This window comes from Bubalus bubalis, chromosome 18 (genome assembly GCF_019923935.1).
Source record: "Bubalus bubalis isolate 160015118507 breed Murrah chromosome 18, NDDB_SH_1, whole genome shotgun sequence".
Classification (NCBI taxonomy): Eukaryota; Metazoa; Chordata; class Mammalia; order Artiodactyla; family Bovidae; genus Bubalus; species Bubalus bubalis.
This window is the reverse complement of record NC_059174.1, coordinates 7,860,346-7,886,765: the sequence shown is the minus strand read 5'-3', so window position 1 is coordinate 7,886,765 and position 26,420 is coordinate 7,860,346. Positions and strand designations below refer to the sequence as shown.

Here is a 26,420-nt window from a genome sequence, read left to right as displayed (position 1 = left end):
AGCACGCCTCCCAGTGACGGGGCGGCCACTCCGGCGCTTGCCGCAGCCTCCGAGGCTGGGCTCACGCGAGCACGCATGCTCCCCCCGCCCGGGGCGCTTGGGGGGGCGGGGAGGGGGGGGGCAGGGGAGGAGCCAGGCTGGAGCTGGGCTGGCTTCTACAACTTCTTTTGTGCCAGGGGACGTCCCGAAGCTGTGCTGCCCAGCTCGAAAGCCACCAGCTTTCGAAAGCGTGTGGCTACTTAGGCTGAAACAAATTAAAAGGAAACACAGCTGAGCATTCAGTGTCTCCACGGCCACACAGGGCTGGCGGCTGCCACACTGGGCGCTGCAAACAGAGGATGCGTTCGGTGTGGCAGAAAGTTCTACTGGGCAGGCTGTCCTGAAGTCTTAAGTGTCCCCTCGTCACCCCCGCCCCGGAGGACCAGCCATGGGCTCGCTGCCCCTCCCACCCCTCAGGGCTGGTGTGTGAGCAGCACCCCGACCAACCGCCTGCCCAGGCTCCGCGGGCCTCCCCTCCAAAGCCTACAGAGGCCTCTCCCCGATGTCTTCTGCACTCCCGGGAAGAACGACCACGTGGGTGACCTCCTTGGCTTCCCTGATTCCTAGACAGGCCTCTGACCTCCTCATTTTTCTCAAGCTCGCAGTGAGTGTGCATGCTGACTGTGCCAGGTGGCCCACCACCCCTGCCGAGCCAGTGTGCTTCTGGGCTGGGGGTGGGGGTCCCCGACATCGGGGTGGGGGGCGTTTCTGACCCTCTCTTTCGCCCTCCGGAACGGCCTCTGTTAAATCCTTTCTGCATGAAGCACCATCCCTTTGCCTTCAGAATCAACCCAGGTCTGTGACTGGCCGGCGTGTGCCACTTCCTGACTGCCCATCTGGGCCCAAGTCTAGATCGTCACCCTGAGACCATCATATCCTCTCAGCACCCACCATAGACTCCGCAGAGACTCCAGCTTTGCCAATACAGTTACCGTACTGTTACTGCGGGACAGACAGATGGATGCATCAAGGTACACCCTCCAGGACTTGGGCTTGTCAGAATGGGAGTCGGGACACACACTCTGAGTGGGTGGGGCCTTTGGCTCTAGTACGGAGGGGCAGGGAGTAGGGGAAAAGACAGAAAGCGAGACTCGCACCTAGCCCTGGGGCTCCCGTCGGCTGGAGGGGAAGGCATGGCCTTCTCACCCTAACAGAACCACTGTTCCCTGCAGTACTGGCCACCCCTGTCCAGGGCGCACCGTGTGCCAGGATAATGGGTTGTGACAAGTGACACAAGAGCACTAGCCGTCATCGCTTTTGGAGGGCTCCCCACAGATCAGCCCCTCTTCTGCAAAGCACCTGTACAATTCCTTACAACCACTCATTGGCATTCCTGTTACACCCACTTCACTGACAATCATGTCAATGTGAACGGCATGATTAGCTCCATTTTACAGTTAAGAAGACTGAGGCTGACAGAGGTTAAGTCAAGGAACTGGCAAGAGCCAGAGCTGGAGCTGGACTCAGGTCCAGCTTTGGATCCCGAGTCCCTGACCGCCAGGCCACTCTGAGGGGCACACCTGAGTGCTTTCTCTGCCTCTATCGATGCTGCTGCCTCCTGCTGAAACAAACAAGAAGCCCCTCAAATTGAGGCGCTGAGCCCAGGGGCAGGTGCAGACTGGCTGCAGCTGGGCACCTAGCTGACATCTGCCCAGGAAGCCTGGGGAGTTGGGTAATCTGTATGAAAGAGAGGGGGAGGGATCCTGGCACTCTGCCCCGAGTGCCCACCGGAGGCGGTCTCCCTGCAGTCATTACGGCTTCCAAGGAAACAGCAGACACACGGGCACAGTGTCCCGCTTGTCGTCTCCAGAGCATCAGCTGGTTGCCTGGGAAACCAAGCATCTGGCTGGTGAGGCGATGAACTGGTCATGGTGCCAGGCTGGCAGCTGGGTACCACATCCTACTTAGCTCTTGGGGACTGCTGCACCCTTGGCAAAATCCAATCAACCCATGGATCCGACTGACTGCACTGAGAAAATTCTCGGTGGCTGTTCTCCTCTCTCAGCTCTGACTCCAGGGAAAAGGGTCAAGCCTTGTCTGTCTCCTCACTGTTCTGTGTGGTGGTGGAACCGCTGGGGACACCTGGAAGGTGCTCTCAGTATTTGTCAAAGGGAAGAGATTCAGAATCAGAAATAGAGCTACAAACAGCTTGGTTTTCTCAATTTGCTGGCATACAGCATGCAGCACTTTAACAGCATCATCTGTTAGGATTTGAAATAGCTTAGCTGAAATCCCATCACTGCCACGAGCTTGGCTCGTAGTGGTATGTGTTGGCTGTCATCAGCTACCACACCAGACCCTTAACCCTCCCTGCCCACTGCAAATGCAGGAACCACCTGCAGTGGGGCTTGTTAAAAGGCAGGTTCTAACTCAGTAGAGCCCATGAGGCCTGGGAGTCTGCACTCTGAAGCAGCCTGCACGTAAGAGTTGCGTGAACCCGACCCCGGGGCCTGATCTGCTCCTCCCCAGGGCGCAGGCACGCTCGCTCGGTCCCTGTGACACACGGAAGGGGGCACGGAGGGGTTAAGGCCTCGCCGGAGGTCACGCAGCTGGCGCTGTTGGTTATGTTCCCCACGTGGTATGTCCTAGTCCTAGCCCCTGGTGTCTGCGGCTGTGACCTTCTTTGGAAATAGGTCTTTTCAGACGCCATCAAGGGAAGATGAGGTCATGCTGGAGCAGGGTGGGTCCTCGTAAAAAGGTCAGGGGAAGACACACACAGGGAGAAGATCAGGTGAGGACGGGGGCAGGGACAAGAGCAAGGCTCCCACCAGCAGAGGGACGCCGAGCAGCACGGCAGCCCCCAGAAGCTGCAAGAGGCCAGGAAGGCACCTGCCCGCACCCTGACATCCGAGAGATGGCACACTTGTGCTGATGCCACCCAGTCTGTGGTTCTCTGTCACAGGAAACTCACACAGCTGGCGAGTGTGAGAGCAAGGCGGGCCCCCGGGAGCCTGGCTCCTGGCCTCCCTGCCGTCCTGCTTCTGCCGTCTCAGCTGGCCCTTCCCATCCTTTTCTCATGCGGAGGTGGTAGCCAGGGCCCCTGCTCTCAGCAGCCTCTCCCAGCTTACCCTTGGAATCTGCTGGGTTGTCTCTTGAGCTTCCCTGGTAGCTCAGATGGTAAACAATCTGACTGCAAAGCAGGAGACCCAGGCTCGATCCCTGGGTCGGGAAGATATCCTGGAGGAGGAAATGGCAACCCACTCCAGCATCTTGCCTGGAGGATTCCATGGACAGAGGAGTCTGACGGGCTACAGTCCATGGAGTCGCAAAGAGTCGGACACAACTGAACGACTATCGCTTTCACTTTTCACTTTCTCCTCTTGGGAAAGGCCTGACTCCCTGTGTCTTCCTTGCTCTCGTAGACGCCCACCCCCAGCTGATGACCTGAGCACAGCAGCTCTGGTCCTGTGCTGCCTCAAGGAAGGCCGGGCGGGGACGCCTGTGCACCTGGGTGCCTGCACCATCACCGCCATCGCAAGGAGCGGGCTGGACACTCAGGGAAGCTGCAGAGGGGACTCCCGGGAGGACCTCGGCACAGACGAGTCAAGGGGCAGGCTCAGCCCCACCCCTGCTTTGGCCCTGAGGTGTGTGCAGAGTGGGGCATCTCTGCATTCAGACTTCTGTTCTGCTGCTTGTGAGCTGTGCAGCCTCAGGCAAACCATACCACCTCTCTGAACCTTAGTTTCCTCATCTAAAAAATGGGGCTAAGAGGTGTGCCTGCCTCTGGCAGCTCTGACGAGATTAAATGTGGGATTTCATGCTGAACCTTCTAGGTGTTTAATAAATGCTAGCCATTGGGCCAGTGGGGCATTGATTCAAGATAGTTAAGTCTGGAGAGAAAATAAAGGTGACGAGAAAGCCCTACATGCCCACTGACAGGGAAACGTCTGAACTAACCACGGCCACGTGCAAGATCACACCAGCAGCAGGTGAAAGGAACGAAGCGCGGCCAGCAGCCCTGCCGTGGACTCCAGCCCCATGGGTCACATGACGTGTAGCGCACACACGCGGGTGGGCAGGGGAAGGCCACGGTGGTGGTGGTGGGTGCGGGCACCAAGGAAGAGCTTTGGCTTCATGAAACGTTTCAAACTGCTTCAGGAAGCCAGAGCTGTGCTGTACATTTAACCTCAAAGCAGTGAAGAGAAACACCCCCAAAGATTTCAGAAACTGGGATCACGGAGGTGGTGGTGTCCCTGTTCACAGAATCCTTAAAATTGGGCAGAACCCCACATTCTTAGAAGAAGCTGGAAAGTATCTGAGATCGTGTTCTCCTTGATTTTTCACTGTTCCAGTCGATCACCTTGTTTTTAAAATGATAAAGATGCTGACCGGAAAACCAGAATCGGACAGAGCGGTGTTTGGGAGGGGACTGCTACAGAGCACGAAGCCTCACGGAGTGCTCACCGCCGGCACAGTCGTGAGCGGTGTCCATCGTTCCACAGATTCCCTGAATGCACATCCTACCCCCCTTAAAAGGGTACATGAATCCAGCCCACATCATACAGGCTGGCTTGTTTTTACCTCGCCTCTGCCCCCCACTGCACCCTACCCCAGCACCCGTGCCAAAACCATGACATGTGGCTGGCGAACGTTTTCTGGGAAGGGGCCAGGTGATAAATATTGCAGGCTTTTCTGGCCACGCTCTGCTGTTGTAGCATGACCAGGGGTGGGGGTGGGGTGGCTGGGTCCCCCTGAATCTCTTATTTAAAACAAACAAACAGGCGGTGGGCCAGTCTGTCAACCCCCAGGGGTATCAGTTCCAACCATCCTCCCTGGCCACACGCAAACAGATGCAAATGTACAGAGAGCTGGGTTTTGCTCCCAGCCTTCATTGTTCAGTTCCTCCTTTTGTTTTACACAAAGGGCATCACGATGTACATGGGTCTCTGCATCCACACCCCGTGGGTGGAAGTGGCCCCACATCGATTAGATCTTCCCATGCTGAGTGTTGTCGTAAGCCACCTCAAATGTCACCAGGCAAAGGCAGAATGTACATTTAGAAAATGAAAATCAAGCAAACGGAAGTCTTCTCTCCTGACCTCAGCCAGAGCTCTGAGCAACTCCTCTGCGTGGCTTTTTTGGGCAGTGGTCATCGGGTGCTATGACTGCCAAGCATCAGGGACCCCGGCAGGGCGGTCCCCTGACCAGACAGCCAGACCCTTTCCAGGTACTCTGAGTCACGGAGCTGTTCTCCAGGGACCACTGCCTGCCCCCAAGGGGGCCCCCTCGGTCCAACAGGGTCTTCCACGGTCCCTGGGATCAAAGCCCACCCCGCCTCCAGGCTCTCGCATACCCAGAGATGTGTCCTGCTTCCCCATAACTATCAACTCAACTCAGGGTGTGTTCGTCACTAACAGGAAAGGCTGTCTTTGAGGAATCACCCCCGGTAGACTCAACAAATAAATTAAAAAATGCAAATACAGTACCGAGTCTGCTCTTCTTCTGCCGGGTGGGAGAGACATCCAGAGCAAGTTTCGCTCCCCTGAAAGGCAGAGGACAGCACGGGGCTGTTTGCCTTGGGCTTGAGAAAGGGAACTTTCTATCCCAAATAAGGAGTTCCCGGGCTCGGCTTCAGGCGGTAGCATCTCGACAGGGGCCTCCACTGTTTATTTGACTCAGAACTTTATCTGGGGCTCACAGGACTTCAAAGGCATCCGATCCGCTGGGCCTCGTGTGGGGAGCCTCGAGGCCTCGCCAGGCTGCCTCCTCTTGGGCTGGAGCCATGGCTCCTGCTGCCAAGGGCCTTAATTTATGAGTGCCCTGGAAAAGGACCCAGCTCCCCAATTAATTCACCTGCAGTGGATCATCAATGTTCGTGTCCAGGCAGGTAATGAAGGTGCGCTTGAATCCAAGGGGGAGGGTGCCCTGCGTTTCTGAGAAGGGGGTCTCGTGGGGAGCAAGTGCCACCAGTCACTAGGCAGGCCCGGGGCAAGGTCACGGAAGATCCAGGGTGGGGCCTGGAGGGCTTTCACGGCCGTGAAACCCGAGTGGCCCACGTGGTAGAGGAGACGCCAGCAGAGGCAACCCAAAGCTGTCACGCCTGATCTCAATGGTCTTGAGCTGAGAGGGACAAAGAGAAGCCTCAGGCCGGGGGCTGAGTTCTGCCTGAGGTACGGGGGAAAGTTCTTTACTCTGAGAGTCAGTTTTCTGGTCTGCAAAATGGGGACATGAAATTAAAAGACGCTTGTTCCTTGGGAGAAAATCTATGACCAACCTAGACAGCATATTAAAAAGCAGAGACATTACTTTGCCGACAAAGGTCTGTCTAGTCAAAGCTATGGTTTTTCCAGTAGTCATGTATGGATGTGCGAGTTGGACTATAAAGAAGGTTGAATGCTGAAGACTTGATGCTTTTGAACTATGGTGTTGGAGAAGACTCTTGAGAGTCCCTTGGACTGCAAGGAGATTCAAAGTCAATCCTAAAGGAAATCAGTCCTGAATATTCATTGGAAGGACTGATGTTGAAGCTGAAGCTCCAATACTTTGGCCCCCTGATGGGAAGAACTGACTCATTGGAAAAGACCCTGATGCTGGGAAAGATTGAAGGCGGGAGGAGAAGGGGACGACAGAGGATGAAATGGTTGGATGGCATCACCGACTCAACAGACATGAGTTTAAGCAAGCTCCAAGAGTTGGCGATGGACAGGGAAGCCTGGTGTGCTGCAGCCATGGGGTCACAAAGAGTTGGACACGACTGAGCCACCGAACTGAACTGAATCCTGTCTCCCAGGGACACTGTACCGTCTCAACAGGGCAGCAGATGAAGTGGCTGGAAAACAGTGGGCACGCAGCGCGTTGTTTGCTGCGCTTTCTCCCTTTCTTCGAGATACTGCAGGGGCTCTCTGACTGCGGTGTGTACCAGAATCACCTGGAAAACACACCTTGCTACACTCTCCTCCCCCACCTTCCAGTTCCTGAGACAGGGGTGTGCATTGCTAGTAAGTTTCCAGATCACATACAGGCTGCTGGTCTGGGAGCCCCACTTTGAGAACCAGTGAGACATGGTGGGTCCACTGTGGTGGAGAGGCCTGGAAGGAAATAAAAACTGTTCTAGACGGAAAGTTTATCGCAGACGCTGACAGAGGCTCTGAGAGCCGACAGTCGCCAAGGTTCTGCAGCAGCCCACCACCTTCCCTCAGAATCGAGTTGGTCCCGGACCTCCTGGGTGTGCTTTTCGGGTTCCATGGGCTCCTGGACATCTGTTCCAGCTAAGAGGTCAGCCAAAGGATGACCTCAGAATGGCATCCATTCTGCCAAAGGCTCCTATCCATGCACCCGCCTGGTCCCTGCCACCTCTCCAGCTCCCACCTGGACACAAGCCACTGTGGCCTCCAGCCACCAAGGTCAGCAGGCTCCATCTGGGTGGCTTTAGGACCCTGGACAGGGGCTCTCTGTCCATTTCAGAGTTTTCTGCAAAACCACCCTTGGGGTCTAAGAGGGCACCAGGGGAGCAGGTGCAGATGACAGCCACCAGGGCCGTGGCGCCTCTGCCCTTGTCTCAGGATCAATCAGCCTCCCTCCCAAACCCCATTCCATCCAGAGAGCAGGCTGCTCCCGGGATATTTTCTGATCCCCGGGTGAGGTAAGGACCTAGTCCCTCTGCAGGGACAGGCCTGCTCCTTTTGGAGGCTCTGTTTGGCTTCGTCTCTGAGTGAACAAGCAGGCAGGAGCCTCGGAGGCAAACCCAGAATGGCAGCACCCCCCCCAACCCTGCCAAGAGCTGCCAGCCTCCGCAACTTGGGGGGCTCACTGCCCACCCCCCAAGACAGACTCCTGTAGAACAGAAGGTCTTCCTGGTCAAGAGACAGCCTCCCATTTACGTTTTATGGACTTATTTGAAGAAAGAGAAACGGAGAGAAAAAAATTCTGCCTTAAACGGCAGAAAACAAATTCACCCGCAAAGCGTTTACGTGGAAGGCTTCCTTGTGTGGTGGGGTGAGTCATCAGCCCCGTCAAAGCGTGCGTGGGATGACAAGCTGAGCCCCGGGGCCCCCTCCTCGTCTGGGAGAGAGAAGCAACCCACAAATGCACTTCTTTCCTGGCTGTGTGGCGAGCCGGCTGTCACTCGCCCCTTCTGAGGCCGGTGGAAGGCTGTCATGCGGGCGTTGTGGGGTGTCTGATGTCCCCGAGCCCAGAGCTGGTGCAGCACAGGGTGGGAACAGGCTTGGGGTCCCAGGGATGTGGTGCAAACCCCAATCCCCTGCTTCCTGCCCTGGGGCTCAAGCACGTGCTTCCTCCGGGCCCCCCGGGGCTCTACACTCTTGACCTTTCGAGTGCGATGGTCAGAGGGCTCTGCAGGGGTGAGGCTATACTAGGTACCCCTCGCTGTCCCTGGTCCATGGACGATGGGCACCCGCATCGCCTGTCCTTTCTCTCAGACACTCAACTTCCCGTCTGAACAACGGGGTTTCACTCAAAGATTTAGGTCCCACCGGGCTTGACCCTTGTCTGAACGAGCTACTACAAAACCTTAAAAAGCAATGAAGTAGGTAGACCCTAGCGCGCTGTACAAGCTTGTGTGTGAGATCAACCACGGGATGTGACAGAATGCGGAGGGAGCAAGGAACGCCCAGCGTGGGTAATGAAATCCGTGTGGGGCTTTAAAAGGAACTTTGATGACAACCTTCTGAAGGGCTCCACAAAACTAACAGGACTGCCTCTGGGAAAAGGAACTTGAGGGAGGAGAGACTGTGCATTTCACCCTTTCAGAATTTCCCCAAGGACCGAGCACACGTGTAGCTGTCACGGGTCTTAGCTGCCATCAGCAGGTATTTGGGCAGCAACAGACTGAAGGGGAAGATGGCAGGAGGCAGCTGTCCGGGCTGACGGGAACCCGGGCGCTGGAGACTCAAGTGAGGACAGCAGTCAAAACCCACGCGACCCGACAGATTTGTGCATTTTGTTATGTCTGAGTTACAGCTCCATTTTTTTTTTTTAAACTTAAAAGCGTTTACAGAGGTCTATGGACAGTGGCACATTTTTTTCCCCCAGTTTTCTCTGTCCTTTTTACTATTCAGAGGAAACCTTAATAAATGCAATTTTAAACATCCCACCTCAGTACTCCTGTATTCTGTTGTCAGGTGTATAAACTGGTTTGGATCCCTTTGGATAACTGTTGGGGAAGCGTCCACCAAAAGGGACCCTCTGCCTACCCAACGGCCTGACCTCAGAAGGATGTAAACGTATGTTCACTCAGAGACATGTTTGTAACGGTTCTGTTTGTAATAGCCCCAACCTGGAAATCTCTGTCTGTAACAGAATGAACAAATTAATAGTCTATTCATTTAACAGAACACTATCGAGTGAAGCAAATCACTACTACGCAGGATATTATATGTTGCACAGATAAATCTTAAAAACGTAACTTTGAGCCGAAGAAGTTTAGGCTGTGTGACTCCATTTACCTGAAGTTCAGGTCCATGGCAGACAAATCCATGCTGCGGGAAGGGAGGAGAGTGGGTCCACTGGTGGGCGGTGGGGTGCACAGGAGCCGGGGGAACTCTGTGGGGAGGGGGCCTCCAGGGAGGCAGTCACATTCTCTGTATCGATCTGGGCAGCTACAAGATCAATTCTACAGGCATCTGTGGCATTTTTAGCCAGTAGTATCGTTTGATCTGTGTACTTTTCTACATGTACGCTATCCCTTCAGTGAAGAGTCTGCTTCAAACACAGAGACCTCTGGTTGAGGAAGGGCCTGATGCTCACTGGGGCTTCCCTGCCTCTGTGGGCTCAGACAGGGGACTAGGCCACCCACCCTCTCCATGCCCAAGGTGGTGCCCCCTTCTGCCAAATGAAGCGGGTTGGAGACCCACCAACCACCCAGGGTTCAAATCTCAGCTCCGCCTGGTTCTGGCTGTGGACGAGCTCCTTGGCCCTCTCCGCTCCCCCTTCCAAACGAACCTGCCTTTGAGAAGACTGGCAGAGATCGTCCACCAGAGCCCCCGGCACAGCCCCGGACACTAGGAGGCACCTAGTAACTGTTCTCTCCAGCTACCGTGAGGAGAGCCCACAGGAGTGTGAGCTCTCCTCCCCAGGGCGCGCCGCCCTCTGCCACTTGGTAGTTTTAATCCCTGAAGCTTCCCATGTTATTACTTTCAGGGCCCCTGATGGCCCACCAGGGGCCAGGAGCTGCGGCTGCGAGGCGCTGGAGACCATGGCCTCCCGCGGGTTGTGATGAGCGCAGGTGCAGAGGGGCCTGGCTGGACTCGCCTCGGGAAGGGCCTCCGCTCCCCGGGGTCGGCTCTGCCACTGGGGCACCTCCCGCTGGGCATGCCCTGGAGTCTTGGACGGTGATGGGCCCCCTGCCTCACGGCGGGGGAGCCCCCCTTTCACGGTTCTCTGTGGAATCCCTCTGATCCCTCTTAGGAAGTCACAAAGCCCTCTTTGACCAAGTGCCAGAAGCTAATCTGGACGGAATTCCTGCCTCTCGGACCTGGAGGAAGCCGACCTGTGGCTGGGCCTGTGAAAGGACCGAAGAGGCCACTCCTGGCCATTCCCGACCTGCTCCCCGCCCTGGCTTCACCTTCCCGCTCAGGGGAAGGAGGGCTGACACTCAAGACCCCTCAGGCAGCTCGGCAAAGGCTCCCGAGAACACGCCTCAAAGAGACACGGGCCGGAGCCGACGGGACTGGACGTGGATTCCCAGTCGCACCAGTCTCCACAGGTCTGGGAGGTCACTGAGGCAGGGGTCGGGGGAGCTTTTGCTCCCTCTGTTAACTCCGCGTGACCCACAGGGGCTGTGTGGAGAAGGGGTCTGCCCCGGGGGGACTGAGTGCAGTGACTGAGTAGCGAGGCCTGCCAGGGGCTCCCTGGGGGCGGGTGGCACGCCTGCCGTTCGCACGTGCCTTTTCTTCCAGAGCCCCGTCTTCTGGAAACTATTGACACAAAGGAAAATAGACCTTGATCACTAAAAAAATAATTAACCCTGATCCTGTGCTTATTCACATGGTAGGTGCCATTTCTAAGTTCTTTCCTGCTATTAACCCATGTGACTCTCACAGTGACCTAAGAGGCTTGGTCTTAATGTGACCCCCACTTTATTCAGGAGGAAAAAAAGAGGTCCATGGAGGAAAGTAGCCAGTCCAGGGGTCCCACGGCCCATGGGGCGGGGAGCCAGGGCTGGAACCTGGGCAGTCTGGGGCTAGAAATGTTTCTCTTGGGGGCGAATTAGCAACACGTGGAAAGAGTCACCAAAGAAAATACATCCCTACTCTCTGTCTAGCACCCACTATTCTGGAAATCTGTCCTGAAAGAGGAGTTCTAAAGAAGTGAAAGCCTGGCTACAGCGGACGGTCATGACTTCACTGTCTGCAATTGAGGAGAATGGGCACTGACCAAATGCCCAACAGCAGGTCCTGTGGTCAGCTGTGCACGAGCTCCTCACAGGTGTGACGGACACGCTGACACATCTAAGGACCTGGCCACGGCTGCCAAGAGGCTGTGCAAAGGGAGACAGAGCCTGGAAGGGCATTGGGGGGTGAGACCAGGGAGCAGGGCGGTCACTGGCCTTGCTGTGGCCATAAGGGTGCTTTCACCACGACTAAAGAGGGGAGCAGGCGGCGGGGCAGGGGGGTAGGCCGCGTGGAAATGGCAGGAAGGGAGCATGGGTCACCGCCTTCTCTCCAGACACATCGAGCCCAGTGTGAGTCACCCCGGAGCCCGTGGCGCAGGGCCCGGGGCCAGGGGCAAGGCATGGGCAGGTGACAGCTGCGAGCTCAAGTCTGGGGACCTGGGTGACACCGCGTGTCTGGGGAGGTGTGTAAGCAGCCGGTCCTGAGCGTGACCTCCTGGGCCCAAGCCCAGGGGGTCTGCCATGTCCCAGAAAATCAGCTCTCCCGTGAGAAGCCGGGGATTGCCGTCAGAGGTTAATTCACGTAATCCTCTCGGTGACGGCTGTGAGACTCAGAGAAAAATGTAAAGCTCTCAGGAAACGCCTCTGGACACAGGACGCCGCGACCCTCACACGAGGCGTGAGGGCAGACACGCGACGGGACGCTGCAGAGCGAAGCCCGCAGGTGTGGGGGGTGCTGCCAGTGCGTGTGTGCATCTGTGTGCACACACGTGTGCAGTAGGAGCCCCGCTCCCGTGGCTACACTCCCAGGTGCTGGATTCAAATGAGCCCCAGCTCTGCCACAAAGAGCTGCGGGCCCTCGAGCCAGCGTCTTAGCCTCTCAGACTCGGTCTCTGCATCTGGGAGACAGGGAAACGGGAGGCTGAGGCCCCTTCTCGGGGCTGTGGGGATCCCCCAGGGCGCCGAGCAAGGTGCTGGCACTGGCTGGGCACAGGAGGAGTGCCCTGGGCAGGGTGGAGGGGCTGGACTCAGCCTTGGCACGCGTGTCAAGAATGCACACTCCGGGGTCTGCAGTGGGCACAGCACGGCATCTAAGGGCCGGGCGCTGGGACTGGAAGTGGCTCCCCACTACCCAGGAGGAAGGTCAGAGTCGGGGGTGAGGGTCTTACCCTTCCTCCCAGGCCCCCATTGGGGAGGGCATGAGCTCGGGGCCTTCTGTCCCTCTGACCTGGTTCCTGGGGACCCTGCCACGTGCCGGGCCTCTCTCCTTGCATGGGAACAGGGGTGACAGGCCAGCCTTCCCAAGAGGGTGCCTGGTGGGAGCAAGAACCCAGGCTCTCAGCCCCACATCTGGCAACCCCAGTTCCTCACCTACCCACTGGGGGCCCTCACGGGGGCTCAGCCCAGGGCCTGGTGTGGAAGCTGGATCGTAACACCATGAAGAACAGCTGTCCTTGGCAATGGCCTTCGTCCCCTGCACCCCTTCTTCCATGAGACGGGGGGCTGGGACCATGCAGAACCACTCTAGCAGGAATACTGACAGGGGCACTCCCAGATAGGCAGTGCCCTCCGAGGACAGACTGCACCCCCCACCCCGATCTTACAGACACTCCATGGGGGGGCCCTGTGAGGGCTGGTGAGTACCCACTGGCTGCTCTGACCAGGGCGTGTGTGGTGAGGCTCCCACAGCCCTGGCAGGGCAGCCCATCTTCACACTGACCTGTGAGCGAGGCACTACTTAGTGATCTCCCCATGAGAAAACTGAGGCCCCAGTAAACACAGCCCACACCCAATGTACTCAAAACACGGTCTCCCCGCAGCACACATGCACGCACAGGCACAGACCCCACCTTCTTCTCGACACACCTACTCTGTCCAGCAAAGAGACAGGCCCTGGACAGGGGTGACCAAGCAGTGGTGGCCGCCTCAGGGGCTGGGGAAACTCTGCTCAGGGATGCAGAGGGTGGGCAGCCGGCCGGGGAGGATGGGGGTCTGGACTGGGATTTCCCCAGCTTTCCCCAGGGGGAAAATCACCTTGGTTTTCAAGACTTCTGGGCAATGGCCCAGGAACCCCTCTTAGGAAGCAAGAAGGTATTTTTCAGAGCCGGAGGCACCAGAAATGCCGGCTGCACGAAGCAGGCATACCGCGCTTCTCGGGCCTCCTTCAGGGCAGCTCAGGGCATGTCTCCCCCGAGCCAGGTCCTCAGGTCCAGGGCCTGGTGCACCAGACGGGCCTGTCCCGCACAGCTCGAGCAGCGGGCCTCTCGCCTCGAACCCAGGGACGGGCCAGTCTCCTCCCAGCTTTGTAAACACACCCCGGACCCTCCCACTTGAAGCACACCCTGGCTCTATCACACAGACCCGGCCTGGCCCCTCACAGCCTGATGCGCAGGGACAGGCCTGTGTCCACAGGACAGGGCTTCCAAGTTCATCCGAAACAGAAATGAGGCCTCATTAACCCAGGATAACTGTTTATGCTTCCACACCCCCGGGGATTGGCCTCAGGGGCCAAACCCCCAAACCCAGCAGGGTAGGGCCGGGCTCCCCAGGGAGCCCCAAGGACACTGCTCGGCTCAGGCACACCCTGGGGGGCTGGCTGCCACCCCAGCCCGCTCCTGTTTGCTCCTGTCCTCCTCCTCTGAGCCCCGGGGCCCCCCGAAACTCCCTGACCCGCCTGCCCCAGGGCGGGAGGCCAAGAGGAAGAGCAGAGCTGCCTGAAGACTGGAGAGGGCAGGGAAGGGGGCCCAGAGCCGGGGACCTTGAGGGTCGCCCCCTGTCCCCTTCTGGGGGCTTTGGGATCTTGGACAAGTGGCTCGGAGACCCGCACTTGCAAACGTCAATGACAGCGGGCCATTTGGTAAGCCGAGACGACGCTCAAAGCCCAGTGCCCCTCGGAGGAAACGCTCTCAGTGGGCTGGGACGGTTGGGGTGCGCTGGAGATCAGCGCTGAGGCCAGAAGAGCAGCAGGATCCCCAGGACGGAGAGAGGCGAGGACGTCACACGGGTGTTATTCTCAGACTCTGCCTGTTCCACAGCGCACCTAGAGGTCGATTCTAGAGACGTGGTTCTCAAGCTTTTTTTTTTTTTTCATTACGGTTCCCCTAAGGAGCCTTTTAAGACACTTGCATCCCAATCCGTCCTGATCCCATTGAGGTTAAATTCTAGAAAACAAGATTCTGTTGAGTAGACTGAACTACATTTTCTACATACCACTGGAATAACCAGGTATATTTAAGCCCCAAACACTGATTCTGGCCCCCTTGCAGGCAGTGGCACACCTGTGGAGAGCGCCCGGGGAGGGTCCCAGTACCACTGCGTGAAGACTCCATAAAGCTACGGGACACAGCAGGTAAGAGGCAGCGTCTTTACTGGCAGAAGAATTTCCCTATGTTGTCCTGCAGCCACAACGCGCGCATGCGTGGGGTGTAAGGGAAAAACGATAAATACAACGCTTAGAGAATTTAAAAACTCAACCTGAGGTTGTGGGATTTTGAATGTCCTTAATTTTGATGTTCTATTGATTTTAAGTTAAAGGTAGAGAAAAGCAAAGGAAAGAAAAAGAAAAATCCCAAACAGTCAGAGGTACATACGGAGGACAGAGTGGCAGTATCAGGCAGGAGAACCAGGACACAACCCAAGCCGGGCTGAGAGGCTGGCGCGGGATCGGGCGCAGGTGGATCAGGCAGGGGGCGCGGCGGCCCCTGTATCCATACTGAAATTGCTGTGAGACCATGCACAAGTCGCTGGACCTCTCTGAGCCCTCACATGTGCTGAATGACAAGGAACAGGAAAGCGCCGAGACATACCCTGTGCATGGCAGATACTCAGCAACTGCATCTGACGGAATGAACTCTTGCTGGAATCTATGCAAACCATAGGATGGATCGACTACAGAGCCTGGATTCAAACCCCGGGTCTCCTGGCTCATTTCATCAGCCAGGAGTCCCTCAAAAACACCTTATGTTTCTTTGCCATTTTACAAGGAAGGGGAGAGTGCCTCCGTTAATCTCATCAACAATGAGTGGCAGTCATGGGAATGACATCAGGCTGCTGCCACTGAGATACCACTGCCACCTGGCGGCAGCGTACCTAAACTACGGGGGGGCGGGGGTGTCGAAAGGGAACAACTACCAGCATCGCATCTGTGCTGCACTCAGTCGTGTCCGACTCTCTGCGACCCCGTGGACTGCAGCCCACCAGGCTCCTCTGTCCATGGGGTTCTCCGGGCAAGAATGCTGGAGTGGGCTGCCATGCCCTCCTCCAGGGGATCTTCCCAACCCGGGGATCAAACCCAGGTCTCCTAAATTGCAGGCGGATTCTTTACCATCTAAGCCACCGGGGAAAGTGAAGTCACAATCCTAAGCCTACAACAAAAAGTGCTTAAACAGTGAGAACACAGGTCACCATCCATCACCGGGCAAAAGGGCCACTCCCTAGTGGGCATTTGTTGATTCCTTGACACCCTGACCAGAGTGTGCTTGCTTTTGTGTTTTTGGGATGGATGTGTACACACTGCTATATTTAAGAGGGATAACCAAGAAGGACCCAGCAAACAAATAAAACGATGCTATGGAAAAATAATAAATAAAATTTAACTGATTTAACAACCATCAACAAACCAACCACCACCTAAATGGAGCAGACATCCAGGTCTTGATGAGAACTGCTAGAAGCCCAGGGCTCCCCATTTCAGTACTTGCTCAATCAACTGTCTGAACCCCACATGCGCCTGAATCCATACATTTCGAGCCTGTCACCTTTAAATCATCCTCGGGCTATCACAGTCTCCCGAAGCTCTACTTTCCATGTCTACCATCTTAGCCATCGCTTGTAGCTGCGTAGAATTCACACATGTCACAAGCACTGCCTTTCAGGAGTTCCCAGAGATTCCGGAAAGCGGCTGAAGACAATGCGGACCAGGGCAAGGCGGCAAGCAGAGTGGAATCCACTCAAGACCACCTCTTCCTTGACACTGACCTTGGCCACCTGTTCAAAGAGACATTTCCCCAACCTGTTGGGTGGGCAGTAGGTCTCTTTCCTACGCTAAGAGAAAGCAAGGTGCTCACTCGCTGAGGACTCACGAGGAGAACACGCACGAGAGGAGGGACAGAAGAGGGGAGCTCTGGGCAGGCAGCTGCCGCTGTCCACGGCAGCGGGGCGGCCTCTCTTCGCAGGGGTCACATCACGCCGCCTGTATTCCTCTCTCCCATGACTGGTCTGGTGTTCACCTCCCAGGGCCCGCCGGCAGGTCCTGATGTAGGCCCCGCCTGTCCCGGGACACCCGGCTGCAGAGATCAGGCCTCAGAAAGGATGTCCCTGCAGAAATCACGGTCTGAGCAGCACCTGCCGGCTCCACACACGGGTGCCTCCCAGGGCCTTCTGCCTGCGTTCAGGAAGCCCCAGGAACGGGCGAGGCCTGGGTCTGAACCCAGCCCCAGGCTTGTACCAGCTGTGGGAGCTGGGCTCGGGTCTGGCCTTGCCTTCCCCACGGAGAAAATGGGAGCAATGATAACGAGCATTCTGACAAGGGTCAAAGAGGCACGAGGCAGCAGGCGCTCGGTACACGCCAGTCCCTTCCCTGTGCAGCCCCAGCTTGGAGACCCAGGCTCAGCCTCAGAGACAGCCACCCGGACACAAGCGAGAGGCCCTGCCGCTGTGGGGGGCGGGAGGTGGGATGGGGGGGCCGTCTAGGGCACCTGGAACGTCAGTTTCCAGGGCTGGGTTTCTGTCCTCTGCCTAGCTGTGACGAGAGCCCCTCCAAAGGCGTGACAAGAATGCTAAGTGTCCCCTGGTCCTCCTCACACGACACACGGCCTCAAACCCCGCCCAGGTCCAGCCGCTCAGCCCCACCGCGCTCCAGCTTACTGTAAAGGTGCTGGGTCGGGACACACACCACTCACCCTAGCCACAGCCTGCTGGTTCTGCAAGGCCTGCCGTGCTTGTTCTAAGCTAAAAGGTCAGGAGGTGGGGGACGGGGGCAGGGAGTGAGGGTCCTGAGCCACAGAGCAGAATGTGGACTCTCCGGGGCGGGGGGGACACTTCGCACAGATCTGGCCCCGGGTCTTGAACACGAGCAGCTGGGGACTAATTCACCACTTGTGCTAGAGAGCTGGGGACCATCTCATGTGGAGCTAGAACCCAAAAATCAAGCCAAAGAACCAGAGAGCAGAAAGGAAGGGAAGCCTGTGGAAATACAGCTGGACTTCTGCATCTCTGATAAATTTTCCTCTGCTGCCAAATTCAAAACTTACTTTCAACTCATCACCTGGAATCCCTCAAGTCCTGCCCCCCAGAGCCGCTCAGGTGAGCTCCTGTTCTGAGAGCAAGTGGGTCTACGAACCTTCTGAAAGCTGGCACGCCACGAGGTTCCCAGGCAAAGTCAGGGGCCAATTGGGCAGAGACACAGCTTTGGCATCGCAAGGGGGCAAAGTATCAACCATCCAAGAGGGAGGTAAGGGCTTTCGGACAACAGGGCAAAGCACCCGGGAGGTGAAAAGACCCCTGCTCTCCAGCCTCTGGGTGACAGAGTGGCCCCTCGAATGAGCAACGAGCCAGGACTCACCTTCCACTGCAGAGAATGAAACCACTGGTCTCGCAGGTAGCTGTTGGCAGCCTGCAACGAGAAGAGGACAGTGGGGGTCAGTCACTGGCCGGCAGCATCTCAGAGCATTTTACAGGCCAGCATGAGGTCCTGCACCAGGCTGAACCCCTCGTGTGTAAAACCAAACCGGAAGCGGTCACCTGGTGGACTCGTCTGAAATAAGACACTGCTCTAGCCTAGCGCTTATTCTGTTGGTCAGACGCTGGTGGCTGCAGGAGCTTCAGCTGCACACATTATGTCAGCTTCTGCAGGATCAGAGAAGGGGCCGGGATGAGTGGGGAAGAGGCACGGGGTGAGGGGGTGATGGGGATGGGTGCCTGGATGCTCCGGGCGCCAGGCATTTGCCATCCGTGTAACGTGTCCTCTGAGGTGGGCAACGCTCTGTTTCACAAAGGGAAAAACTGAGACCCTGAACGCTCACGTCAACTGGCCGCATTTAAACCCGCAGCCTGTCTTCCAAGCCTGTGGGTTTAACCACTGCACCCCCTGCCAACTGCAGACAGCCACGGTGGAGACCAGGCAGCCTTGGCCTCAGGCAGAGCTAGTAGATGTTACACATCCCCGTTCGGGGAGCTCGGCCTTCCGTGACCGACACCACGCCAGCTGCGAGCCTCCAGGCCACTTGGGGTCGGACGGCTCTCACCCCCGATTCCAGCACGTCTGCTGATGACAAGGGCAGTATTCACGGCGGGTCTGCCGGGTGCTGGACGTTAGGCCCTACTCCTGGAAGAGCTCATCCCGTCCTTAAGTCAACCCTGGGGAGCAGGCACTGCCGGCCATGGTGCGGATGAGAAAACTGAGGCTCGAGAGCTTGAACTCATCCCCCAGGGGCTCACAGGCAGCAGGGGTGGGGGGCCAGGGCCTGGACCCAGCGGTCTGACTCACAGTGAAACCACAGTATGACAGCATCTCAAATCTGCTGCTGGCCACGCCCAAGGCAGAAACGTAGCGCCCCTCCCCTGCCTGAGCCCCAGCCCGCTGTTCCGAGTGGCCGACCCTGATGGGCAAGGGACTCTGACAAAGGCCAGCACCTCTCTCCAGGCAGGAATGCCTGCCTTCTTTCCCTGAGCCACACACACATGCACACACACATGCACCCAGCACGTGCATCCTGGGGTCACTTTCATTCAAGGAGATTCAGCTCTTACAAATGAGCTCCTCTGATCCCCAGCAAACCACAGATGAAACCCCAGCTGCTTGTCCAGGTCAGTTTAGGGAAATGAACCAGTTCAGTGGCCCGTGGAGCTGGGAATCGGGCTTCCGCGGGCAAGCTCAGAGACGCATTTGAAACCCCAAGTGGCTCCACACAAGCACCTGGAGGCAATGTGAGTCTGTGCTTCTGCTCTGAGTAGGGGAGTAGGCTGGGGGACTCCCTCCGTGGGACGCAGGAACCTCTGCAGTAGCTGAGTCTCCAGAAGCCCTGGGTTCAAGCCCCCTGAGGACCCAAAGCCTGCAACACCTGACCAGGGCGGGGGCAGGCCGTGGGAGAGTCTGCCACGGGGCCCAGCAGCCCCCTCGGAGGGCCCATGGGGGTCATCTGCTGGTGCTGACCAAGCTGTGGTCTCAGGACAGCTCGTGGATGTTAGGGTGACTGAACACAGCCCACACTCGGGAAGAGTGGGGCAAGACCCCAAACAATGAAGCCACGGAAGATGCCCACGGAAGATGCCCACTAAGCAAGATGCCCCGCACGTGCCAGCAGCAGGGATCAGGGCGGAGTGGCCTCGGCCAGCACGGTGCTAACAAATGAGTAACAGCAGGCTCCCCTGGACGAACAGCCCTGATTGTGGTGTGCGCGGATGTCCACACTGATGCCCCTTGGCCAATTCCTCTGCTTTTCAACACACCGAAGTGATCAGGGACAGGGGAGGTGTGGCAGGTCGAATGAGGGGCCTCCAAAGACTGTCCATGTCCTAACCCCCAGGAATGTGTTCAGTTCAGTTCAGTCGCTCAGTTGTGATCCCATGGACTGCAGTACGCCAGGCTTCCCTGTCCATCACCAACTCCTGGAGTTTACTCAAACTCACGTCCATCAAGTCGGTGATGCCATCCAACCGCCTCATCCTCTGTCGTCCCCTTCTCCTGCCTTCAATCTTTCCCAGCATCAGGGTCTTTTCAAATGAGTCAGTTCTTCACATCAGGTGGCCAAAGTATTGGAGTTTCAGCTTCAACATCTGTCCTTCCAATGAATATTCAGGACGGATTTCCTTTAGGATGGACTGGGTGGAATGTGTTACCTTGGTGCAAAGGGACTTTGCAGATCAAGTTAAGGACCTTGATGTGGGGAGATTACTCTGGCCCCTCTGGGTGAGTCTGTGTAGTTACGAGTGTCTATATAAGAGGAAGACAGGATCAGATGAGTGTCAGAGACGGAAACAGAGGTCGGAATGACGAGGCCATGAGCCCAGGGATGCAGGCAGCCTCAAGAAGCTGCAGATGGATTCCTCCCTAGGGCTTCAGATGAACCAGCCCTGCCCACACTTGGGAGTTTAGCTCAGAGGGACACATGTTGGATTCAGATCTCCAGAATGGTCAGGATACAAATCTGTGCTGTTGTTTTTTTTTTTTTTTTGGGTAGAATCTTAGTTCCCTGACCATGAATCAAACACGGGCCCAGAGCAGGGAAAGTGCCAAGTCTTAATCCCTGCATTAGCAGGGAATTCTCAAACCTGTGCTGTGTTAACCACCACAGTCAAGGAAATCTGCCTTTTGGCAGTAGGTGTGACCCTACCACCTGCTCTCTGTACCACTGGGCCCCTGGGAACCAGGCTGGGGAACCCGAAGGCGCCACGCTGATGAAGGGAGAGGCTCCGGTCAGGGCGAGGCCCCCACCCCGCAAACAAAAGGGTGGGCCAGAAGTTCACTTGAGAGAGGGGAGCGACTTGTGTGACACCCTCGCAGGCGCAACTCCCGTCTCGATGCTCGAGACAGGGAGGCCACGGCCCCCAGCCCCACCGCGGGGACCCAGGGCACATCTCCGCGTCCTGAGGGTCGGTCAGCGGAGCCGGGGCCTGGCCTGGGAAAGAGGCCCTGGAAGCAGGCTCTGGCGGGCGCCAGCCTCTCCTGGCGATAAATCTTTCGAATCCTGCAAGGGCCTCGTTCCAGGCAAATTCTGCCTAATTTCCTCTTCGAAAGTTGCCAAGTTCCCTCTCATTGTTGTATTGTCTGGAGAGGTGAGAAAAACAGCCAAGGGTGCACGGTGGGTGACCGTTCCCAGGTTCACCCTCCCCGCCCCACTTCTTAGGGGAAAAAACAGCACGTGCTGTGCAGCCGGAAAAGGTCTCTCTCTCCGGCTTCCAGTAAGGAGGGCACCCGCCCTGTCCTGCCCCGGCTGCCAGCGTTTGGGGTAAACAGTGGCCTGGCCTCCCCGGGGGCTTTCAGGAATGTCACTGAGATGAGCCGGTCTCGGAAACTGTTCCAGAAAGCAGCAGCACTCTCGAGAAAGCAGGGTAGGGTGGGAAGGGTCCCTTTGCTCCTGGTCTCGCCTGAACCCTTGTTGTCCGAGCAATGGGCTCTGTTCACGTCTCATCAGTGACTGGACAGCCACTGGGGAGGCAGAGATCCCTGGGAGATGATCCGGGTCTTCATCTCTGCTCCATGACTCCACGGGCCTGCAAGGAGCACCACCCCCACCTGCCGCCTGGCACCGTTCATGGGCTCGTGGAGTTACTCCTTAGGATGAAATGCCAGCAGACAGGGCATTAGGAGAAGAAAGAAGATAAATAGGTCCTTTCTGCACCCAGGGACTCTAATAACGTGCCATTAGGGAGCTCACGCTGAAACACACAAAGCATCCATAAACACGCCGGTCGGACCCAGGCTGGAGGGCTGGCGCCTTTGTCTGCTGACTTGACCCGCTGGCGTGTTGCTCGGTGTCTCTGAGCAGGGGAGGAGGACCATCTGCCTGAGAGCACTTGTCCTTTGTTTTTTAATATTCATTTATTTATTTATTTGGCTGCGCCAGGCCTTAGTTGCAGCAGGCAGGATCTTTTTTGTTGTTGTTGTTGTTTTTAGTTTTAGCATGCGGGGTTTTCAGTCCATGGCATGTAGCATCTAGCTCTCTGACCAGGGATGGAAGCCGGTACCCCTGCCTAGGGGGCCTGGAGTCTTAGCCACTGGACCACCAGGGAAGTCCCCTGAGAGCATTCCTGAACTTTCCCTGAACTCAGGTCAGTTCCCAGGGGGTCTGAGTGAGGCACCGGCTCAAATTCTCACAAAACAGCTACGTAAGAATGAGGAGTTGGGAGCAGAGAGGGAAAACAAACGGAAAGCGGAAGAGAGACTTAGGTCAGGACGCACAGAGAGAAGGGGCCGGGGGGTGGGAGGGAGAGGCCTGGAGAAAGACCCCGGGGGGGAAGCAGAGAGTGAGGGGCATCAGGGGACAGAGAGACACAGGGGAGGGGAGGGAAGAGAAGTACCAGAGAGACAGAGAGCCTGCAGAGGAGGCGGGCAGGGACCCCCAGACCCCGCCCCGCCACAGAGACACGCCGCAGGACGGACTCCTCTGTAGGGAGGCAGGGGTGCTGGGGGCCCACAGGCCGCCTGCACTGAGGCTGTTCCCGCGGGGGCAGCAGAGGTCAGGATGCACGTCCCGGGGTCTCAGCCCTGGTGTGCGGATGGGAGCCATTTGCAGAACTGAGCCACCAGCACCACCAAGCGCCCCTGGCACCCGGGCGTGCTGAGCACCCAGGGCAGCTGGTGGACAGGAGAGCCGCCCTCTTGATTCAGTGACTTGGACTTAAGCGCAGATGACGCTGTGCGTCTGGCGGCCGCTGTGGGAGAAGCACGGCTCGGGGCGGCACCCGGGTGTGGCGTGGTCTTGATCCCCAGCGCCCCTTGCTGCCGCGCCCGGCCCCACCCCTCACCTCCGCCAGGGCACAGGGACTGCCGTCACACCCCTGCTCTGGGCCGTCCTGTGACTCTGGACAAGCCCCCAGGCAGGGGATCCCGCTGACCAGCAGGAGAGCCTGTGCGGGGCACCCTGCCCGCCACCTCATGGGCTGCCCCGTCACCACATAGGCCTGCAGCCCAGCCCCATGGTGCCTCGAGCCCACTTAGACAACCGGGCGGCCTCTTGCTGCCCGTGAACCACAGGAGGGCAAGGAGGAGGGGACGACACAGGGGAAGCAAGCTGGGAGGGACCCCGGGGACGGCGGGGCTGTACCCACCTGGCCGCCGCCTTGGCTCACACGCCCTGGTCAGCCCGGCCCGGGCAGTGCTGACGGGAGGCCCCCGCAGGATCAAAGGGATATTTGGGCGATGCCCGGCACCCCGCATCCTCCAAGCTCCCTGCCCCTCTGTCTGCGGGTCCCTCCTCGGGGGACGCTGCCCGCTCCAGCCCCAGAACACTGGAAAATGCCCCTGCCGGGGGCAGGGCAATTACAAGGCTTCCCTTGGGCCCACCTGCCTGGGGGGCTCACGGATGCGCCGTCCGCTCGACCAGCAGACTGGTCCCTCGACTGTCCCCCACCCCAGGAGCTCTTGGCGGCTGTGGCTCCCTCCCTCGGCTGACATGACCTGTGCGGCCTGGCTGCCTGCAACCCCACAACTCTGGGTGCGTGTTTAGGGCCTGCACTGCCGCCCCCTCCTGTCCACGGCAGGGAACCCCTGCCCCGACACTCCCAGGCTTCGCACCCCCTCTTCCCTCTGCCCACAGTGCGTGTCCCATCCCGGCACAGTCCTACGCACCCCTCAACACCCAGTATCACCACCCATGGGGAGCCTTCCCTGGGACCTCCAGGGTGACAGCGAGTCCCCCAACCCTGGGGGACAGGCCTCTATTTCAGCTGCTACCTCTGGGGGGTTTCTCTGTGGCTCTGTCTCCCCGGGGGCCTGACTCACCTCCTCACCCACTGCCTGCACAGGGGACAGCAGGCTAGGGGCTCTGTGATTCCAAGGGGATCTTCTCAGCCCCCTCTTCTCCGCTTTCTATGGACTCCTAGTACTGCCCCCCTCGCCCCAAGTACCCGCCACTGCTCCCCACCGGCCCAAGGGGGCCAGAGCTGACCACTCCCTTCACAGAAGGTGCAACTATCACAGAGGGTCAGGAAGGACAGAAAGGAAAGCGCTGCTGGCTAGAGGTGAGGAGGGAAAATGAGAGGGCGGCTAGGAGAAAACCTGCAGGGTGTGAGAGATTTAGGAAGAAAACAGACAGGCAGTGTTCTCTGCGGGATGACGGTAAAGCCGGAGTCTTCCTGAAGGACCATGAGCAGTTACTCAGCTTCCGGTGCTCGACATTCCTCAGAGGCCAAACTGTGTGCCTCTCAGCTCCAGCATCGTTGAATAATCCGGTGGCCACTTTTGGGGAAACAAGTTTTAGGGATCATCTCTCTGGGCTCAGAGCAGTGTCTCCCAGGAGAGACAGAGTTAGAAAGAAAATGTTCCTGAAAGAGAGGCTAAGGGAGACCTTCCTCTCGGAGGTGACAGTCCATTCCCTCTGGACGAGCAGTCCTGACTTGAGTCCCCGCTGGAAGCCCAAAGGAGAGCGACGACGGTAGGCCATTGAAAGCCGACAGGAGGGGGCTGAGAACACCCCCCTGAGTCACAGGGGGCGGGGACCCCAAAAAAGACAGCATGTGCCACGTGCATGGGCTGCAGCGGCTGTGCCATGAGCTCTGCCTCAGTCCCTTCCTTGGCGGACCCGCCTCCCTCTCCCCACCCACGAGGTCCTGGCAGGGCTGTCAGAGTACAGGGATGCCTGTGCTGAAGGTGGGCGTGGCCCCCGGGGTGAATCAGATCACAGCCCAGCCAATCAGGACCTTCCACAGGACTGCCTGTGCTGAAGGTGGGCGTGGCCCCCCGGGGTGAATCAGATCACAGCCCAGCCAATCAGGACCTTCCAGGAGACTTGATAGGAAGATACTGAAAGGAAAGTGGGCGCTCACATTTTTTAAGGATTACAGACTCCAAGAATGCAGCCTGAGGCTGCCAGACATCCGTCTTTCCCATCACACGGGGAGCCTCTGTCTGACAGCGAAGCCAGCACACAGAAGCAAAGCCAGGAGATGGAGAGATTAGACATTCACGATCGCGTTTGACTCCTGGGTCCAGCTGCGCCTGAAGTCCACTCCCAGACTGCCCAGTTACGTAACGCAGCCACAGCATCAAATTCTCTTCCTGCTTCAAATCATTTGAACAACGTCTGCATCATTTCCAACCAACAGTCCCTGATCAGTACACACAAAACCTGCACTCTTTCCCAAGGAGAGGGCTCCTACTTCCATCAGGGCCTCAACAGACCAAGATAAACGAAGAGTGAGAAATCTCCTCACTCACAGTACAACAGAAGGTAGTACATCTGTCGCGTACTTGCTTTTTATAGCCTTTTAAAGCCTGTGTCTGTGTGCCTCGGTTTCCTTATCTGTAAAATGGGAGACAGGAAAACCAACGGTTTGGTTTTGTTAGGAGAAACAAAAACACAGCGTGGGAAGCTCCTCGGCGGGGACGGGCGCTCAGCAGGAGCCCAGCCTGTGCACACTCCCTCCACCGCTCCCCCAGTGAGCCCCGATTTACACCTTTCTTGTACTTGGAGGGAAAAAAAACCACTCCAAGTCAAACAGTCTTTCCTCTTGATAGCTGGCCGTCTCCTAGGGGAGGAAGAGGGCGCTGAGCGGGGACGGAGCAGAAAGTGCTCGTTCCTGTTTACATGTCCTACCTGCAGCAGGACAGTTCCCCCAGGAATTGTGAGCTGTAAACAGTACTTCGGGGCGTTCTCCCAGGACAGCAGCTGAACGTCTTCAATTGCGCTGTAGGAGACTGAGTTTTCCATGTACCCAGTTGGCTGCAGCAAAAGAAAAAAAGAAAAGACATACATTGGTTATGGGATCAGGCACAATCACTGCCTCAGAAAACATTCTCGGTTTAGCAACGAGCACGCGGAGCTGGTACAGACACCTGGCAACTCTGGAGGCCAAAGAAGTTGTCTTTCCTGGCTGGCAGCGCTCAGCTGGAGGGGAGGGGCCGGGGCGGACACCCACCCACGTGTTTCGGGAGGTGCGGAGTCAGGACTAGACCGGCGGCACCTTGGGGGTGACGCCTGGCCACTGCTCCTCCAGGCATCTGCAGGACCCAGTGTGGCCAGAGCCGGAACCGCTCCACCCATCACCGTGTCCCAGCCACCACCCTCCCCTGCCCAGGAAGTGGTCACAGCCCCCTGCCCTCTGGACTCCCCTCCTGTCTCCCCCTGCAGACACATGCTCCCCGCTTGGCACTCAGGGCCGCGTCCCGAGTCAGCAAACTCGACCCCTCCATGCCCCTGCTCGCATCTGCCAGGGGTTCCCGGTGACCCAACCACTAACTCCACCCACAGGCCCCCCGCGTCTGGCCTCGCACCCGCTCTAGCCCCACCCCACCTCCCTCTCCCTCTCCATGCACCCCGACACGGGCCTGCGGACAGCACTCGGCCTGCCCTGTGTCCCCGAAAGGCGGGGTCACCCCCACCCCACCCTGCCATCTCCTCTTCCACTCTCCAGACCCCGAAACCCACAGGGC

At 57.7% G+C, this 26,420-nt stretch overlaps 1 protein-coding gene and 1 long non-coding RNA gene across 4 annotated transcripts in view; one reads left to right on the top strand and one right to left on the bottom strand.

The window, feature by feature from the left end:
- Window positions 1–26,420, bottom strand: part of LOC102397008 (c-Maf inducing protein) — a 211,854-nt gene that overhangs the window by 53,982 nt on the left and 131,452 nt on the right. For 2 of the 3 annotated variants that reach the window (XM_006044476.4, XM_025268445.3), the window contains exons 2-3: window positions 25,585–25,710; window positions 17,892–17,942 (exon numbers count right to left, since the gene is read on the bottom strand). In XM_006044476.4, coding sequence (XP_006044538.1) covers window positions 17,892–17,942; window positions 25,585–25,710 — 177 coding nt within the window. The remainder of the gene's footprint in view (window positions 1–17,891; window positions 17,943–25,584; window positions 25,711–26,420) is intronic. The other variant, XM_044932148.2, reaches the window with a different exon arrangement.
- LOC102396823 lies at window positions 502–3,538 on the top strand. The gene is made up of 3 exons (XR_326344.4): window positions 502–643; window positions 824–1,010; window positions 3,402–3,538. It is a non-coding gene; the product is annotated as an uncharacterized LOC102396823 (long non-coding RNA).